At 37.7% G+C, this 21,253-nt stretch overlaps 1 protein-coding gene across 2 annotated transcripts in view; it reads right to left on the bottom strand.

The window, feature by feature from the left end:
- PGR (progesterone receptor) overlaps positions 1-18,581 on the bottom strand; it is an 83,769-nt gene extending 65,188 nt beyond the window's left edge. For both annotated transcript variants that reach the window (XM_039221798.1, XM_039221799.1), the window contains exons 1-2: positions 16,948-18,581; positions 15,588-15,739 (exon numbers count right to left, since the gene is read on the bottom strand). In XM_039221798.1, coding sequence (XP_039077729.1) covers positions 15,588-15,739; positions 16,948-18,581 — 1,786 coding nt within the window. The remainder of the gene's footprint in view (positions 1-15,587; positions 15,740-16,947) is intronic.
- Between the last annotated feature and the right edge of the window lie 2,672 nt (positions 18,582-21,253).

Here is a 21,253-nt window from a genome sequence, read left to right as displayed (position 1 = left end):
AGGGGAAAAACAAAAACAAAAAACAAAAACATCTTTGCTGTTTACTCAATATCTCAGTGATTGGCTTTGTTGCACATTTGGCATATGAACTTGGGTTTGGTTACACGAGTAAGGTTAGAGCTGACTGAGCCAAAGAAATTGGTAGTGGAAAGGAAGATCAGATTGTAACAGGGCAAGACTCAATAGGGCCTTGGACATCACTGTAAGAACTTTAATTTTTCTCTGAAGGAAATAAAATGCCATTATAGAGTTTAGACCAGAGAGGAGTGACATAATCTGGCTATTTTAGCAGCATCGTTTTGGCTTCTAATTGACGTATAGATTCTAGGAGGTCAATGGTGGAAATGAGAACAGTTAAGGGGCTATCATAATAAACCCAAAGGAGAACCATCATGGTGATTAAGAGATCAGATTCTAGATATATTCTAAAGGAGAAACCAAGTAGGGCACAAAATCTTACAAATAACATTCCGATATTTAACTTTCTTAAGTCCTCAATGTTACTATTAAAAAATTTTTCCTCTTCTTTCTTCACTTTATTTCCCTTTACTTTCTTTCTGACTGTAGATTGATCAGTTGCTCCTTCCTGAGGCTAGTCTTACTACTCTCTTTATAAACAAAACAATGCCTCTGAATCTCTTCTGATCTCTTTCCTAAGTTTTTACACATCTTTTAAGTTTTAAAACAACAAATTGTATGCAGCATCTATCTAATCACACCTTATAATTTCAGTTGTGTATTTAGGTAACCAGAAGGCATTTAGAGAAGAAATTACACACAGAATTTAAAAATCTACACAACCATGTTACCTTAAGAAAAGTTCACATACTACTGAGAGATGAAGTACTTAAGATATCTACAAAACATAAGAAAAAAATTACAAAACTAAACTATATGTCAACAGGGTTCTTTAAATCATGTGGTACTCTGATGCAAGATTATGACCTTTTTAAATTTTTATTTATTTATTTTGAGAGAAAGCTCATGCATGCGCACTAGTAGGGCAGGGTGGAGGGGGTTGGACTCCTAAGGAGACTCTGCATTGTTAGCACAGAGCCCAAAGTGGGGCTCAGTCTCAAGAACCATGTGATCACGATCTGAGCCAAAATCAAGAGTAGGATGCTTACCCAACTCAGTCACCCAGGCACCTCAAGATTATGACTTTTTACACATAAGTAAGTGGTTCTTTCTCTCATATCTATGAATTTATTTTTCCTTTTGAGTACTGTAATCCTGAATTTATCAACATTCAACTTCATTATTTTCTTCAAACTTCTGCTTTAGAATATCAGGTGACTTAAGATTCTGTTCTAATTCTCCAGAGTCACTTTGGCTTCACCTGAAATCGGCTTTGCAAAAAACTAGAATTCTATGCCTAATTAATTAGCATTTTCCTACACACTATTTAGGTCTAGGCTTCCAAATATATAAGTCTGTACTATCATCAGATTTTTAAGCCTTTTATGAAAAATCCCTTAATCAATTGTTCTTGCCATGTTTTATTTCAAACTAGTGCTAAATGGTATGGTATAAGTCAGAACTGGGTTTGATTACCAACTCCACCACTAACTGGCTGTGTGACCTTAGGCACGTTACCTTCTCTCCCGGTCTCAATTCTTACATTTGCAAAAACAGAATGGTAAGAACTCCTCCAGCAACTCCTAACTGAGAATTAAAGGATAATATGAATATATTACCATGTGTCTACCATGGTACCTGGTATATAATAAAAAAACAAAAAAAGAGTCTCCATCCTCCTTTCCTATACTCTCACATTTTTTAGGATTCTCTCTGGAGAAGGGAGCATTCTTGGTAGGGGAAACTGCCTATATGTCTCCTATACTTTAACCTCACTGTTTTGGGGAATGAAAAGTAGCTTCTCCTAAGCAAAGGACCAAAGGCCCCTAATCTAGATCAAATAATATTTTAAATAATCTTAAAACTGAAGGTTTAAACATGAGTACATGTGGTGGTAACATTTTTAGAAAGTTTTTTCAGAAAATTAGGAAGCAATGTCATCAGTTGACAGGAAGGTGGCAGTGTTGGAAGTCTAAGAGGAAGGTGGAAGGTAGCCACCCAGAAGACATGGATAACGAATGGACTATTTGCAGGGCTGGTTATTTAGTGATTATATTCATTTTCTCCAATCTTCCCTATTAATTATGCAAATTTTATTTTCCTGAAATTCAGCTAGAAAATTTCTGCCCTCCCTGAAGTAAATCAGTTTTCTTTACAAATAATTAGGACAAAGAGACAATAGGTAATGGATAAGATGTATTGTCATGGATAAGAGAGAAAGTTAACTGGTTTCCAATCTCAATTCTGCCATTTATTTGCTATTTACCTGTGCAAGTGATTTTTTTTTTGTGCTTCATGTAATACATAGAGCCAAGTTCCCAGCATGTAATGTTATATAAATGCCACTCTTATTATTAAACATATTCAGAACCTAACCATTGAAACCCTTTAGATTTTTTAATAAGTTATAAAGTTATGTAGTTGTGAAACTTTTTACCTATAATGTATTTATAATGCCTTCACAACAAAATCAAATAACAACACTCATCTGCACATAACTGTTTTTCAAAAGGCTCTTCACATAAAGGGAGATCTTGCAAAAGGGAGTTACTTTGCTTTTCTAACATCACTTTCTGCTTGAAAAGGCAGATGAAGTGTCATTCTGCTAAATATCTACTTTTTTAAAATATAATTTGTTGTCAACATAGCTAACCTACAGTGTATACAGTGTGCTCTTGGCTTCGGGGGTAGATTCATCCCTTACATACAACACCCAATGCTCATCACAAGTACTCATTCATAATTTCAAAATACAAAGACATGCTAACAAAAGTTTTGCTGTAACTATTTGTCAACAGTACTTTACCCAACCTGACTTCATTTGGCAGCTGAACCTGGCCCAAACTCACATTTTATAGGCTGCATTCATACATTTTGCTTCATAAATATTACTGTTTCATTATGAAGTTTTGTTCTACATCATTTTTTTTAAATCCATACAATTCTGAATTCTGAAATATATCTAGCCCAAAGATTTTAGCTTAGAGATTTTGGACATGTATTAAGAAATAAATTTACTGACTGTACTGAACATGATGCTGCTGTAGTTTTGCACTGTAGCAGCCCTGAAATTTATAATAAATGTTTAGGAAACAATTATTGTTATTTATTCTTCCTGTACATTTACTATCATGTTGGGCTCTGCAGAAGATTACAAAAGACAAATAAGCTATAATATCTAAATTCATAGAGTTTTAAATTCCACCAGGGAGATAAGTGTAACGTAGGTAATATAAACTAAATGTGGCTTGGATCTTGAGGATAAAACACAAATCATATTAATTAGGGAGACTAAAAAAAAGGATGTTTTGTGGGGAAGGAAGCATGTTAGATGGACTGAGAATACATGATGTTATTACAAAGAATTGTAATAATGGCTGTTCTAAACAAAAAGAATGGAATGAGCAGAAGTACAATTTAGCTAAAGCATGGGACATGGTCCAGGACCCCAGAATACCTTATAATTATATATTATTATATAATGTTATATATAACATTTTCATGTGCTTTTCTGGAGTGATTGCTCTTAAGACATTTTCAAAGGAATTCAATCTTGGTCCATACTTACCACTTGTTTATTCAATATCATAAATCACTTAATTACAGAAGAGAAAATAACATTGAAAGTATTTTTTTCTGAAGAAATTATTACTATTGAGTATTATGCTTCAAAAAACATTGTGATAAAAATTTTATATAAAGTACATAACAACAAAGGTTGTAGCAGCAGTGGAGAACCAAACACCTAAGTTTATTAAGTTAAAAAATTGAGCATGAAAGTTTAATTCTTTTATTTGTAGGAGTTAACATAAAAAGGAAAGCATAATAGGCTGATAAATTATGTGAAATATGCACTAGTAGTTTATTATATGAGGCTCATTCAGCAATAAGAAGGATGTTGTATTTTTATCTCTCCTTCTACAAATTAGGCTGATATGGAATATCTATAGAGTATGTGGCTTTCAAATATTCTAAATGAGGAAAAATGTTTAAAAATCCAGGAAAGTAAATGATTAGAGTGATTGTCTTAAGTATCAATTATTTCAATCTGTCCTTTAAAGAAGTGATTGATAAAAGATTCCCTGGAGTTACTTTGTTTTGCTGATAAAGATAGCACTCAGTAACTCAGAAGTGATTTTCAGATGATAACGTTGAGATTCTGTTCAAATATTAAATAGTTGCATTTGAAATCTTGACCAAATGTTCATCCTACCTTTGCACAGATGTCAAAAGGGTATCAGCAAATAAGTCAAGGAACTGTTGAGGATTCATTCAAATACCTGAATAAACATTTGTTCAAGGCCTAAGGGTTTCCTGTCATGATGAAATGGTATTTAAAATAAAATGTTGGCAGAAACTCCTTTGTTCAAATAAAATTTTAGGTGGAAGAAGAAATCAAATAAACAGACAAAAGCAGAGCTGTTCTGGTTTGAAAAAGGAATGGGACTGAGTTAAGGATCATAATTTGAAAAGAACCCTCTGGAAGAGATCATGGTTTTGTCTGAAAAATTATAAAGTAATTAATGTTTATTCAAATATAAAACATTGTCGAGAAATAGCAGAGAGGCACATAAAACACAGAAGTTGGAGTCAGATACCCTGGGTTTAAATCTTGACCCTTATACTTTGTAGTGGGCTACTCATCTGTGAAATACAGATAAGAATATCTCCACCTGATAGACTCTTAGAAAGATTACATGATGCTCAAGGGTACTTAAGTATTTTTAAATGAATAAGCCTATTACACAATATCAGGATATGTTAGTGGAACAAATTACAATCCTTCTGGATTTGTCTAATTGAATACTATGGTGTGTCATCCATGGCTTTGGTATAACTCAAGTCAAAATATTATTCTCATGTTCACTAATTGTACAGCAGGTTTTTTTGCTTTTTTTTTTCCTGCTTTCTGGCTTTGTACACATCAAAGACAGGGATTATACACATCTTTATCTTTCTAGTTCTAGCACAAGCAACTTTTAAATGTAGTAGTAAGTAAATAAACTAATGATTTAAATCACTTTAGCAGCATGAAGGAAGCTAATCATATAGTTCATTTAGAGCTGTATCAAAATACTTAATTATATTCTGGAAAGACAAACAAGGTGTGTACTCAAGGAGGTGAGAACAAAAAAAAGTTTACTCAAGTAACTGTGATAGTGAAGTCTTAATAAAAGGATTTTCATACTATGAAGTATTAGGCAATAGTTAAAAGAACAAGCTAGGACTATAAATAAATATTCAGAGCTTCAAGTCATTGTTGTATGAAACCATGATGAAGAATAATATACAAATTCTATATAGGATATCATTTATATATGAACATTTCATATACAAATTAAAAACTAAGATAGAGGTAGGAAGGAATGGTAGGGAAGGGAAGGAAACAGATTAGAGGTATTGATCAAAGAGGACTTAAGCCTTACTTGTAATATTTTACCGTTTTAAAGGAGAATGTATTATTGTGTTACTTGATAAATTAAAATATAATATCTCAACAGCTCAAAGGCTGAAGAAGAAGCACTAGCTGTTAGCATTAACAGGTATGTCTTAATACCAATATCTCCACTTCAGATTCTTGCAGTGGTATTAAGATTCAAGTTCTGAAGGGACATTAATAAGAGGCAACCCCAAGTAACCTAATGTTAAGCAGATGATCCCGAATGTAATCCTTCTACCACTTCTTTTTCAGTAAAGTGGAGAACTTAATGGCTCATAATGCAAAATTGTGCTTAAAACCAGCTTACAACTCATGCTAAATAATAAACTGAGAGACCTGTAGCAGAATATAAATTATCCAAGTATTTATTAATAATAATATCTATTATTATTTATAGAGTTTAGAATTCCAGTCCAGGGGCTCAGTCAGTTGAGCGTCTGACTCTTGATTTCAGCTCAGATAATGATCCCAGGATCATGGGATGAAGCCCCACATCAGGCTCTGTACTGAGCATGGAGCCTGCTTGGGATTCTCTCGCTCTCGCTCTCCCTCTCCCTCTCTCTCTCTCTCCACTCCCTGCCTCCACCCCTCCCCACTTGCACATGCATGTGCTCTCTTTCTGTTAAAAAAAAAGTCCAATCCATTGAATTGCTACATGTTTATTTTTAGGATAACAGAAAAACTGTCACAGGGTAGACTCTATTAGAGAGAAAATTAAATTAAATAAGAATACTGGCAAATTACCTTCTCAAGAGCCTCAATTAAAATAAGACAGTTTAAGTTTATTCCTTTATTTATTTTTAAAGAGAGAGAACACATGCACATGAGGCAGAGTGGGTGAGAGAGAGAGAGAGAAAGACAAAGAAGGTGAGAATCCCAAGCAGGTTCCGCACTGTAAGCACAGAGCACAAGGGGCTGGATCTCATGTATAGGTAGATCATGACCTGAGCTGAAATCAACAGTCCTATGCTTAACCAATCGAGTCACCCAACACCCCAAGAGCAGAAATTTTAATGAAAGAAATTATGGTGGAAGGGATTATTGGATAATTTTATGGTATACAAAATATAGAGAAAGTATTATAGAGCTCTGAAGACAGGGAAAATAATTCATGAGTTGGTCAATGAAAACTTGAATGTATAATTAGAGCAGACTTCAAAACAAGGAAACTTATTAGGGGTAAAGAGGAGTATTACATAATGATAAACGAATGATTTTCTAAGAAGACGTAACAATCATTAATTAATGTATACGAATCTAACAACTGAACATTAAAATTTTGTACATCAAAAGCTGATAGAACTACAAAGAGAAAGAGATGAATCCTCTATTATAGTTGGACACCTCAACAACTCTCTATCAGAAAAGGACAGATCTAACAGGAAAAAAAACTAATGAAGACCCAGTTAAACTCAACATCATCATTCAACTGGTTATAATGGACATCTCTAGACTACTTCGTTCAACAGCAGCAGAATGCACATTCTCAAGCTCACCTGAACATTCACCAAGAAAAAACACACCTTAACCAATCTGGAGAATAGAAAAATAGAAATTATACAATGTCTACTTTCAGACCACAATGGGATTAAGCTTTCAACAGAAATACAGGTGAAAATTACAAAACACATGCAGATTTTACAACATACTTTTAAATAATACATGATTCAAAGAAAAAATCTTGAGTAATTTAAAAGTACTTTGAAATAAATTGAAAGCACAAATTACCAAAATCTGTGGTATACATATAGCAAAAGCAGTGCTTATACAGAAATTTATAGCATTAACTGGATTTTTTTTAGAAAAGAAAATCTAAAATTTACAACCATCAAACCTTTCTCCTTAGGAAAGTAGAAAAATAAGAGTAAAGTAAGCCACATAAAGAAATAAAGGAAATAATAAAAATTAGATCAGAAATCAATGAAACTAAAAACAGCAAATCAGTAAAGAAAAAACAAAACCAAAGCTAGTTCTTTGAAAGATCAATAAAATCAATATAAGCCTCTAACCAAACCTAATTAAGAAGAACACAAATTATTAATATCAAAAATGAGAGAAGGGTATCATTCTAGATTCTATATACATTAAAAAGATAATAAAGGAATACTATGAACAACTCTATGCCCACAAATCTGAATGAAAAGGACCTAAATGAAATGGACCAATGTCTTGAGATACACAATCTGTCAAAACTCACACAGGAAGAAAAAGACAATCTGAATAGGCCTATATCTATTAACAAAATTGAATAAGTAATTAATAACTTTCCAAAACAGGAAGCACCATGCCCAGAGGAGTTCACTGATGAATTCTGCCAAACATTTAAAGAAGAGATTATCCCAATTTACCACTATCTCTTAGAAACTGAGGGAATGCTCTTAACTCAATCTATCAGCAAGCTTTATGCTAATATAAAACCAAAGACAGCACCAAAAAATACAGACATGTCTCTCATGAACATAGATGCAAAAATCTCAAAAAAAATCTTAGCAATTCGAGTCCAAAAAAATGTAATAAGAAGTCTACAACATGACTAAATGGGATTTATCCTAGGTATCTAAGAATGGTTCAACATTTGAAAATTAATGTATTCCATTACATCAACAAGCTTAAAAGGCAATATCACATGATCATATCAATAGATGCATTAAAAGCACCTCACAAAATTCAGCACTCATTCATGAACTAGAAATAAAAGTGAATTTCCTCAACTTGATAAAAAAATATCTACAAAAACCCTTACAAATGATGTCCTACTTAATGGTGAGAAACTGGAAGCTTTCCTATTAGACTAGGAACAAAACAAAGGTATCTCCTCTCACCATTCATTTTCAACACTGTAGTGGAAGTCCTACTAATGCAATAGGACAAAAAGAGGAAATAAAAGGTGTACTCCTTGGGAAGACAAAAATAAAACTTTCTTTGCAGGTGACATGATCTTATACATAGAAAAAAAAGAAAAAAACCTGACAAAACAACTCCTAGAACTAATGAGCAACTACAGCAAAGTGGCAGGATGCAAGCCTAATCTATGTCATCTTCTTAAATACTGGCAATGAACAAGTGGCATTTGAAATTTAAAACACAATGTCATTTACATTAGCATCCAAAAATTATGTACTAACATAAATGTAACCAAATATGTACAAGACATACAGGAGGAAAATCACAAAACTCAATTTAAATAAAAGAACTAAATAAATGGAACAATATTCCATGTTCATGGATAGGAAGATTCAATATTGTCAAGATGTGAGTTCTTCCCAATATGATCTACAGATTCAATGCAATCCCACTAAAACCCCAGAAAATTGCTTCATGGTTATTGACAAAGTGATTTATAGTTAACATGCAAAAGACCCAGACAGAATACCAATACAATACTGAAGTTGGAGGACTCACACCACCTAACTTCAAGATTTACTATAAATATACATGAATCAAAACCGTGTGGTATTGGTGAAAGAACGAAGAGATCAATGTAACAGAAGAGAAAACCTAGAAATAGATGCACATAAATATAGTCAACTGATATCTGACATAGTAACAAAGGGGGTGCAAAGGAATAAAAACTCTCTCTTCAACAAATAGTGTGGAACAACTGGACATCTACATGAAAAAAGTGAACCTAGACGCAGACCTTACACTCTTCATAAAAATTAACTCAAAATGGATCACAGACCTAAATGTAAAACACAAAATTTTGGAAGTCTTAAAAGACAACATAGAAGCAAATCTAGATGACCTTGAATCAAGGAATGACTCTTTAGATACAACATGAAAGTCACAATCCATAAAAGAAAGAACTGAGAAGCTGGATTTCATTAAAAGTAAAATTTTCAGCTATGCAAAAGGCATTGTCAAGAGAATAAAAAGACACAGAGTGGGAGGAAATATTTGTAAAATACACATCTAAAAAAGAACAAGTATCCAAAATATACAAGAGCTGTTAAGGCTCAACAATTAGAAAATAAGCTGATTAAAAAATTAGACAAAGACCTTAACAGGCATCTCACCAAAGATACGTGGATGGCAAATCAGCATATGAAAACATGCTCCACATCATATGTCATCAGGGAAATACAAATTAAAACAATGAGATACCACTATACACCTATTAGAATGGCCAGAACACACACAATACCGAATGCTAGCAAAGATGCAGAGCAACAAGAATTTTCATTCATTGCTGATGGGAATGCAAAATAACATAGCCATTTTAGAAGAGTGTTTAGAGGTCTCATAAAACTAAACGGACATACAATGTAGCAATCACACTCCTTGGTATTTACCCAAAGAAATAAAAAACATATGTCCACACAAAAACCTACTCATGGATCATTACAGCAGTTTTCTTCAAAATTGCCAAAACTTGAGAGCAACCAAAATACCCTTCAGCAGGTGAATGGATAAACAGTGCTACATTTAGACAACAGAACATTGTTCAGCACTAAAAGGAAATGAGATATCAAGTCATGAAAAGACATGGAGGAAACAAGTGCATATTAGTAAATGAAACTGTATGGCATTCTGGAAAAGGAAAAACTATGGAGACAATAAAAAGAACAGTGGTTTCCGAGGATTAGGAGGCAGTGAATGAATAAATGGAACACAGAAATTTTAGGGCAGTGAAACTACTCTGTATGATACCATAATCATAGACACATTTTTATGGTACATTTATCCAAACCCATCCGTACAATACCAAAAGCAAACTCTGCTGCAAACTATGGATTTGGGTGATGATATGTCTATGTAGGTTCATCAGTTGTACCAAAACGTTCCTCTCTCGTGGAGGATGTTAATAACAGGAGAGGCTATGCCAGGGCAAGAAGTATATGGAAAATCTCTGCATCTCCCTCCTGATTCTGCTATAAACCTAAAATTGCTCTTAAATATAATAAAGTCTTTAAATTAATTTGAGTGTTATTTCTCTTTTGAAAGCCATAACAGGGAGAATGTATCACCAAATCAGTTTCATTTTTAGTCTCTGATACCAAGTATATTCAACTTTGGAAAAAGAAATGCATTATTCATAAAAATATTTAATTTCTGTCCAGTTTCCTCTATGGCCTACTTATGATGGCATCTTTCTAAATCTAAAAGGCATTTTCCATCATCCCCAGCTTCTGACAGAGGGGTCGATTCTCTAATTTTTCAAGCACTGTTTAAACTATTCAACTCAGTACATCTATAATTCATTATATAAATGCTAATTGATAGAATGTTTCCTGCCTCCACTACACTACAAACCATGAGGGCTGCAGTGAGATAGATCTGTCCTGTTTTACTACTTTTTCAGCTAGCATCTAGCATAGTGCCTGGCATATGGTAGGTGCTCAATAAATATTTGGTTATTAATACATGAACAAAAAAATAGTTAAATCTAGAGGACATTATGCATGAAATAAACCAGATGAGAAAGACAAATGCCACATGATATCATTTACATGTGGAATAAAAAAAAATCAAATTCATAGAAAGAATAGAAAAATGGTTGCCAGGGGCTGGGAAATGGAAATAGGGAGAGGTTGGTAAAAGGATTCAAATGTTAAAGATGAATAAGGTCGTGTAACATGGTGACTAGTTGAGAACATTGTATTATATGACTGAAATTTGCTAAGAGAGTAGAACTTAAATGTTCTTGCCAAAAAGAAAAAAAACATATGTGAGGAGATGGACATGTTAATTAACTTGACAGGGAGAATCTTTTCACCATATATATTAAATCATCACATTGTACACTTTAAATATTTTACAATTTTATTTGTCAATTATACCTCAATATAACTAGAATAAAAATGAGGCTAATAATGTAGCATAATTAAAAATCCATCATTACTTACCTAACTAGTATCGTCTAAACAATATTTTACTGTACTTCATTATTTGCTCACCCATATTCCATCAAATTTATTCACTACAAATGCTGTCACAGTAAAAAGCATCCAAAGAATAAGAGGTTAGCACCATCAATTATGATGATCGGTTCAGTTGGAACAAAATTTACTGAATATCTAATATATTCCTAACACTGAGCTAGTCACAGTACATACAGAGGTAAGCCAATGAGAAAGGACCTTTTCCTTCTTAATACAAAATCATGGGCCTGCATTTATAGAACTGGTGGGTCATTATGACTTCACCTCCTTGAAAGGTATTAGGGCAATTCCTGACCACTTCCTGGTCCATTCCAACCCTTAGTAAAGGAATGCAATGGGGTATTCAACCAATTGCTTTCAGTTAATTCATTTTCTTAATAAGAGAAGTTATTTCTTCCGATCCCTGTACAACCACTTCCTAAGTGATTTTTCTTTTTTTCCTGGCTTTTCTCTCACATACCAAGGGAAACCCAATTTTCCCGAGTGACTTCTTTACATGCCTTATTGTTTCTCACTCCCAGCTTGGAGGAGAGGCAGGGAAACTGATCCTTGGCCCCTGACTATGCCTCTCTTAGCTCTCCTAAATGTGAAATTAATATCATTCATCCATTTAGGTCATACACTTTTAATCACCCTTCATCTTGAAATCGCCTTTAGGATTCACTTTTACCTTCCTAGATGTTTTATCATTTGGCTCATATTTTTTTTCTTACAAGCTCTATTGTTTTCTTTGATTTTGAACAGAATTTCCTATTAAGTGAAATGTATAGGTGGTAGAGAGCACGGATTCTGGAGTCCCACTACTTGGGTTTGAATCCCAATTCTACCACTTCTTAACTGTAATTAAGGCAATTTAATATCTCTGGATCTTGGTTACCTTTTTGGAACTTGAAAATAATAAATAATATGTACACTATAAGGATTAAATGAATTAAAATACCCATAAAACACTTAAATAGTCTCTGCTGCATAGAAAGCACTCTAAAATGATATTATTATTATCCCTAGTAACAAAATCTATTTTTTGACCACCGACTTTCAATTTCTGGACATACTGTCATCCACACATAGTTCTACCTTGAACTAGCTCATCACACAGCCCCTACTTTAAGATTTCACACTGGCTATCTCTCTCCAACTATTAAAGTCCTTCTACTCATCCTTCTTACTCAGGAAAATTCCCAGAAACTTCTATTATTTTGTCTTAAATCACTGATTTTCTACCAATCCACCCAAATACCAGCACTTAAACTTCCCAACTTTTAATTTTAATGATTTCCTAATATAACTCTTCAAGTCTTAATCTAATCTCAATCTCTTTACTCCTCTTTAAACATATACACTTAATGTTCAGAGATCAATTATCTTGTCTTTTAATAATCAAATGAAGTTCATATTTTCCATTAAGTCTTCTCCCATCATTATAGAACATGTACATTCCAACTTACCCCTGCCCAAACACACCAACTCACAAACCACACAAATCTTAACGATTTTACAGATTTGCTTATCTGTTTAATTAGTGACAGTCTCTGCCAAAAGGTCTTACATGCATATATATTATCTCTTCAACTCTGTTATAAACTCCTTGACTACAGAAGTAACACCAATTGATGACAATACGCTAGGCATTTATTTCAATACTTTGCATGTATATACATGCAATTTATTATTAATAATGAGTATTTATTAAATTAAATGCTTATTTACTCTTCATAACAACCCTGATGAGTAGCTATTGTTATCCTCATTTTATATATAAGGCAGGGAAAGGTGAAGTCAAGGGAAGAATATCTAAAGCACAGATCCAAATATAAGAGGTATAAAATAACTGTTGAATGAACTTACTCATATAGCTTTTTAATCTTGCTCTAGTTTCATGAATGATTTATAAACATATACCTTGAGTTCCTCTTCAGAAACATTGCCAAATAAAGGTGCTTCATTTCTACTACTCAGAACTAAAAGAGTACCGTGTCAACAATAGTGGTAAACAAATGCTTTTTAAGAGTAAATTTGGAAAGACATTGCATGTGGTTTTAGATGCTATTCTATTTTATAAAATCATTTGTATTTAAGTTAGGGTGCTCTTGGTTCTATATGCACATTTTGAAGTAATTTGCACATTTTGAAATAACTTCTGAAAATTAAGTAACGTTTATCATATACCTACTTGTTCATACCATCTCTGATTTATAAGCACTGCAATGAAAGAGTAACCTATGGTGACTAACCATTAGTTACTAACTAGTTGTGTGCTCTTGGAAACTAGGTCTTTGGGACTTGCTTATCTATAAAGAGATGGAGCTGGGCTAGGAAAAAAAAAAGGTATTTAGGGGATTCTATGGGGGTCATTCACCTATAAAATTAGACTACTCTAAGGAGACTGTAAGAATGAAGGAAATCATATTAACGTTGAAAGAAGCATTCAAGAAATCAACCAAAGTCAGATGGGAATAGTAACTCCAATTATGCACTGGAGAATCAACCCTTCCATACAAAGGAATTCAGCTTGTAACTATGACTAAATAATGTCCATAGTAAAGTTAAGGCCACTTTCCGTTGTGTTCCATTTTCTCACTAGCCTCTTTTCACACAGTGCTTTAATTAACTTAAAATGCAATTAAACCCCCTGAAGCTGAATACATATGTTCAGTATCAGTTAAATACATGCATGTTTTGTGGGGGAAAAATCATATTCTAGATATATACAAAGCAAATATTCTTTTTTAAAAATTTGTTAGTGTTTATTTTTTGAGAGAGAGAAAGAGTGTGTGTGAGCGGGGGAGGTACAGAGAGAGAGGGAGACACAGAATCTGAAGCAGGCTCCAGGCTCCAACTTGTCAGTACAGAGCCTGACACGGGGCTCGAACCCACTAGCTGTGAGATCATGACTTGAGCCGAAGTCGGTCGCCCAACTGACTGAGACACCCAGGTGCCCGGCAAATATTCTTTAAGAATTAATTTAAGTAGAATTATTACAAACACTACTAATAAATAGTCAGGAATCATTTTTATCAAAAAGTCTTAGTAGTTGTAAAGAATCATCTGTTAGGCATCTACAAAAATAGTTAATTTGAAATGCCTTTTAGATTTTATTCTCTTGGTGCATATTAAATATACATATCAAACTCCTTTGAAAGTTTCCTTAAGGTAAAAAATCTCCATTCCCTCTTTTCCTATTTATAAGTAGAAAACTCTTGAAATCAGTAAACTCACAAACAGGAAGCAAAAAACCAGGCATTCAGATCTTTGGTTCCTTGTCTAAGTGTGATTTCAGCACTCCAGAGGGAACCTTAAACTCATTTCGACTCCTTATAAAATACACTTATTGTTAGAATTTAAATGTAAAGTGATCTTTAAATGCATTTTTATCTTCAAATGGAAATGTATTTGCTTCAAATTTAGTGTTGATAGAGAAATTTTAAAATATTTTCTATTAGAGCTGAAATCCAAAATACATGACATAGGTCAATCCAAAAATCATTAAATAGGAAATTTAGATGATTTTAAAAACATGAAACTCTTGTAGCAAAGTAACAGAAATTGTTACTTTGAGATCCACATTTTTCATTTGCTTTAAACTGTTTACTCCTAACCCCTTACATACTTATAAAAATATAGCCAACAAAAAGAGAATTTTTAAAATTTTGTTTAGAATTGCCATTATCTAAGTATTACTAAATGTGCATGTAGAGAAAAGACAAAATCATGTAGAAAATTTGTAACTGCATCACATATATATACAAACACACTTAGTACATATACATAATTTTGATGACTTTTATCATTTTTCTTTTGATCAAAATTTTAAACTTAGTATATATTTCATATAATATATAATAGAAATATGAAAATACAATTACAGCCAACCTATTTCTTTAAAGCTAACTGGACAATGAACAATAGCAGCGCTGTACCCAAGATTACTATAATTTGAGTCTAGTATTGAAAGTGTTAGTCAAGAGTATGCAATTACAATATCCAACCACATTCAATTTTGAATATTATAAATAAAAACACACTGTTAAAACGTAGTCATATCTTAACTTATATGGAACTTATATGGAAAATACCACCATTTCTTAGAAGGGACAATTAAAATCTAAAAAAATTTAGATTTACAATCTAATAAACCTCAGTTTATGATTAAACCAAAAATAAAGGATCAGGGGAAATGAGCCTACCTTCCATTGCCCTTTTAAAGAAGACCTTACAGCTCCCACAGGTGAGGACGCCATAATGACATCCTGATGCTTCATCCCCACAGATTAAGCAAATCTTCTGAGGTAATGACTCGAAGCTGTACTGTGGGCTCTGGCTGGCATCTGAATCGGGCCTTGAAATGCAAAACAAAGTACTCCATTTATTTTTGGGTGCACCACTGTCTAATACTGAAGTTTTCTTAACAAAACTGAGAGTGAAAAAGGATTTTAATATGGCACTGAACGTACATACACCCTTGAAAGGCTTGCAAACTAAACTTGGTGTACCATTACTGGATCCCTCGCATTTGTAAATTATGTCATTCAGCAGCACCAACATAAAAGAATAATATATAATTTAATGTTCAGAAAAGCTAAGGTCCATTTTTTTTAAATCTTTCTATATAACTCCTTATATAGAATCATCAATTTAGTCTGACAAATGAAACGATATGCTTCATAACAGTAAACATGGTTTTTAGTTCAACTGTACTTAGCCCTGCTTTTGTTTTGAGTTTTTAAAACACCCCACAATGACTGTTTACTTAAACGAGTGTGCATTTGACATTTTTAAGAATTGTTCAATATACGGACACCGTTTTACCTATTCACAGCACATAAGATTCTAAACCGATTATTTAAAATCCCACTACTTCAGCATGTAAATTAAAATGTTTTTGAAAACCTGTGTGAAAAAAGTTGTAGCGAATGTGAAACGATATTAGAAAGCAGTGCACTGCAGAGATTTAAATCCATAATGTAAATATTTTACATATAAGTGGAGTCTTGAAATTCGTATGAAAATAGAGCCATCGAACGTCCAAACCCGTCAGGTTCTGCTTTCGGTTCTGGCTAGCTACCATACGTTAAGTACCACCCCTCCCGGAGGGACTGTGCCTTAAAGTCTCCTCTAAGGACCGTCCCAGAAAGCATCCTACAAGGAAAAGAACCATTTTGCAAAGCCCCCAACTCGCCGCAGCCCCCGCCCCCGCCCCGCTCCCCACCCCTGCTCCACTGAGCTACTGCGCACCTATAGTGACGCTGCACTTTTTAAATCAGGGTTGATCTCGCCCCGAAATCTCGCAGATTTGGAAAGTTCAGAAGATGTTTTCGAGGAGGCACGCTCCAACAACGGCATATTATGCGCCCCTTTTGTGTCCCCAAAATAGTGAGGAGAGGAGGGAAGAAAAAGGAAACCAAACTGCCCCGCCCTGGCCACCCACCCCCTTGCGGCCACTTGGGTGAGCAGGACCCTGAGGACCAGGAGCCAGCCGGGACGTAGGCGCTGGGCTGCGACCAGCGAGACGCGTTTGGCGCTCCGCGCCCCGCGCGGGGCCCTCACCTCAGGTAGTTGAGATAGGGCTGGTAGACTTGCGGCAGGCCGTCTTTGAGCACTGCGGCCTGGTAGCCGAGCTGCGGGAGTCCGTTGAGGCTGAGCTGCGGGTAGAGCGGAGGCGCGGCCCCCGCGGCGGCCGCCGAGGCTGAGGTGGCGGCTGCGTCCCGCGGCAGCAGGCACGCGCCTGCGCCCGGCGCCTTGCACGCCGGCGGCGCAAACGGGCCCGGCTGGGGCGGCGCGCCCTCCGCTTTGTACAGGATGCACTCCAGGGTCGAACCCGACGAGGACGCGGACGAGACTGTGGCGCTGGCGGGCGCGGTGGCCGCCCCCGCCGCTTCCCCGGGTCTGGACGACGGCGCTCGCGGAGGGAGTGGCGGCAGCGCCAGCGGCAGATCCGGAAAGACGGCGGGGTTGGGACCAGCCACCAGGTATGGTCTCGGGGAGCGGGCGGCGGCTTCGGTGCCTTCCTCCTCCTCCTTGATCTTCAGGGCTGGCGGCTGGAAGTCGCCGTAGAGCGGGAAGGCGTCGTCCTTGGGCTCGGCGTCGGGAGGGTACGCGCAGTCGGAGAAGTCGCCAGCCGCGACCTGGGTGGAGGAAGCCGAGGGCGAGCCCCGCGGCTGGGCGAAGGCGCCGACCACCGCAGCCCCACCGTCGTAGCTCTCCCCTTCCAGCAGTTGCCGGGTGCGGGCGGCCAGGAAGGCAGAGTTCAGGGGCAGAATGGGCACGTGGATAAAATCCATCATCGTGGTGGCCAACGGGGAGCACCCGGGAGCTGCTGGCGCGTCCTGCTCCGCCAGGGCGACCTTGGGCGCCGAGAAACGGGAATCTTCTTTGGGGACCAGGGCGACGCTTCCTGAGACCACCCCGGGAGCGGTGGCCGCAGCTCCTCCTCCAGCGGCCGTGCCTCCCGGAGGCCGGGATTTGCCCTTCAGAAGTGGACCCACGGAGCCTTCGGACTCCAAGCCATCCACCTGCTCCACGTCTAACACAGCAGCCTGCGGAGCTGGCTTCACTGCGGCCCCGGGCCAGTGGTGGCTCCCAGAGGTCAGGGGCAGCAGCTGCCTGGGCGGTGACAGCGCCCTGGGCAGTACTTTATGGGCAGGTGCCGTCCCGGAGCTGTCGCTAGCCTTGCCCTCTGGCCGGCTCATGAGCGAAGACAAAACCCCCTGCGTGGTGGGGGCAACCCGGGGGTCTTCGGGAAGCTCGGCGCCAAACAGGCACCAAGGGCTGGCGGCCTCACAGGCAGGAGGGCTGGCGTGGCTCTGCTCGGGACCCGAAGGCTCCAGTAGCGTGTCCAAGACACTGTCCAGCAGCCCCCTGTCCTTCTCTGGGGGTCTGGAATTGCCGGCTCCTGCACTACTTGTGGCTTCAACTCTTGGATACGCCCCCTCCACGTCTGACAGCCGCTGCTGGTCCTGTGTCTTCCGGTCCGGGTCCTGGCCCTGGCAGGGCCTAGGGAAGAGCAGCCGGTCCAGAGGGATGGGTATGGCCGGGACTGCAGGCGAGGCGTCCGTGGTCTGACCCGCCTGGAAAGGGCCCGCGTCCCGGCGTCCCAGCAGAGGCGATCCGAGCGGCGTGGAGGAGGGCGCTCCGCCCGCCACGTGGGGAGCCTGGGGATCCTTTGCCTTCAGCTCTGTCATGACGGCCTGGACTCCCCTTATCTCCTCCCCTGTTTGTAAGGAGGCGGGATAGGGGAAGGAGGTGGGGGTTCAGGGAATATAGGAGCAGCGGGAGGAGAAGATTAATGTTGAATGTGGCTGGCCCTGGCGGGGCGGGGTGGTGCGATCTCCACCTCCCGGGTCGGAAGGGGGAGGACGCTGCTCAGCTACTGCCTTCGCCCTCCATCTGGAAGGCAGAGGAAGGGTACAGTTGTTCAGTCCCCAGGGCTTCGTCGCCTCGCCGGGAGAGTTCTCCGACTTCGGTCCGAGCACGGGAAGCGCAGAGTACTCACAAGTCCGGCACTCCAGCGGCTGCGGCTTCGAAAGCGGCTACAGGCGCGGCTCTCATCTCCAGCTTTCTCCAGTGCATGCCTCGCGTAGCTCCAATCCCTGACTACGTCTTACTTGCCTTCTCATTGAAACCCTGGGACTCCTTGGACTTTTTGGTACGGCCCATTCTCAAAAACAGTCGGGTTTTGCGTGCTCCAACGAATAACTGGCGACAATCATCTTTGCGGCTCTCGGGTTTCTCGGCTATCCAGGAGGAAGAAACGCCTGTGCTAACCTATTTCATTCAAGGGCCAAGTGAAACTAGTTCGCACTGAGAATGCTTCTTACACACCAGATCTTCGAACACTCAAATACTATAAAGCTTAACTCGAATAGTGACAGCTGTAGACTGGCCCCACGGATTTCTAATGATGTCTCCTCCCTATCGGGATGCCCCGCCCAAAGCCTCTCTTACACCAATTAGGGACCTGATCAGAAATTCTGGAGTTGGGTATTCCCAACCGCTAGTCTGATTCCACTCTGAATGGCAGGTGCTGTGGGATGAAACTTTATAAACATGTTAGATATTTTACTACCAATTAAGAATTCTGCCCAATCGAACTGGAAAGGCGAATGGATTCTTTCAGGATTTCAGTTTTGTAAAGATTTAACATCAAGGAAGATATTTGGCTTTATTATGTTTTAGAGTGAATGTATCAAGGATGATCCTAAATAATACAAAAGAGATTCTCTCTCTCATGATTTCCTTGAAAGCGAGTACTTTCTTTCTTTTTTTTTTTAATATTTATTTATTATGTGACAGAGATAGAACATGGGCGGGGGAGGGGCAGAAAGAGAGGGAGACAACAGAATCTGAATCAGGCTCCAGGCTGTGAGCTGTAAGCACAGAGCCCGCCTTTCCGCTGGAACCCATCAACCACGAGATCATGACCTGAGCCCAAGTCGAATGCTCAGCTGACTGAGCCACTCAGGCACCCCGAAAGCGAGTAGTTTCAAATTTCTCTCAATACATCCAATGTGTTTTGCTTTTCTCACACAGTCCTCAATGTGGCGGAGAAATTCGGGAGTAGAAGATAGTTGATAATATCTCTTGACCTGTTCTAGAAGTTTAGATATTGGGTACCACACCTTAATTTGTCATAAGGAATTCATTCCAACTTCTAATAGCACTTTAGGAAAAGTTTTCCTTAGGTTATATTCTTATATTCTGTGCTACATCATAAGTTCCTCAATACAGTTCCCCAACATACTTAATTCTTAACAATAATTATCTTTGAAGTTTAGTTTTTAAGTAGGTCACGTCTTACTTCATAAGATATGGTAGACAGGGGAGAGTATTGCAATATATTTGAGATACAGAATAAAAAACTAACACTTTGCTGAATCCATGACCATTGGGTATCTTGATGTCATACTAAATACTCAAAACTGAATTAATCATTTGGAAAGTTCCTCAAGATCCTATGTGTGCTTTTGCCCCAACAGGATCTTTCAGCCAGATATAGAGAAATCAGTGGAAGACTCCAGGATGGGCAGAACCATTAGAGGTAAGGATCTTGGATCCCTAAATCACCTACGGCAAGTCTGTGTGAATGAGAAATAAACTTATATGATGTAGGCCACTGGATTTTGGAATTGATTGTTCTAGCAATTAGCTTATTCTGACAAATTTTGGATATAAAGAAATTAGGGAGGTAGAAGAGAGGTAAAGCGAATTCCAGGAAGCAGAGAGAGTATGTTCATAGCACATTAAATAGGAAGACATAACATGGCAATTGCCAGGAGGCCATCCATTATGGATTGATCTTAGAATGAATATGGGAATGGAAGAAAATGAGACTAGAGAAATGAACCAGTTTATTATTATTAATACTTTCATTGTTGCTTTCAGGCTTTTCTCTTTTCAGTGTATTTTAAACCACTTAAAATGCTTTATTGATATATAATTCACATACTATATATCTCACCCACTATAAAGCATACTATCTCATGGTTTTTAAGCATATTCACAGTTGAGTAACCATCACCACTATCAATTTTAGAACATTTACATTACCCCCAAAATAAGCCTCATACCCATTAGTAGTCATACCTCATTCTTCCCAGTCCAAATCTCCCAGCAGCCATAATCTATTTTCCTTCTCTGTGAATTTGCCTTTTCTGGACATTTCATGTCATAAAACCGGAGTTATACTGTATGTGGTTTTTTATCCTATTTTTTTAAACTTTGCAGAATGCTTTCAAAGTTTACCCATGTTGTAGCATGTATCAATACTTAAATTCCTTTCCACATAATACTTCATTTGTGTGGATGTACCACATTATATTTTTCCATTTATCAGTTGTTGGACATTTTGGGTTGT

This window comes from Hyaena hyaena, unplaced genomic scaffold (genome assembly GCF_003009895.1).
Source record: "Hyaena hyaena isolate Hyena2069 unplaced genomic scaffold, ASM300989v1 scaffold_1018, whole genome shotgun sequence".
Classification (NCBI taxonomy): Eukaryota; Metazoa; Chordata; class Mammalia; order Carnivora; family Hyaenidae; genus Hyaena; species Hyaena hyaena.
Note: the sequence above shows the minus strand (reverse complement) of the source record. Positions and strands in the feature narration are given on the sequence as shown.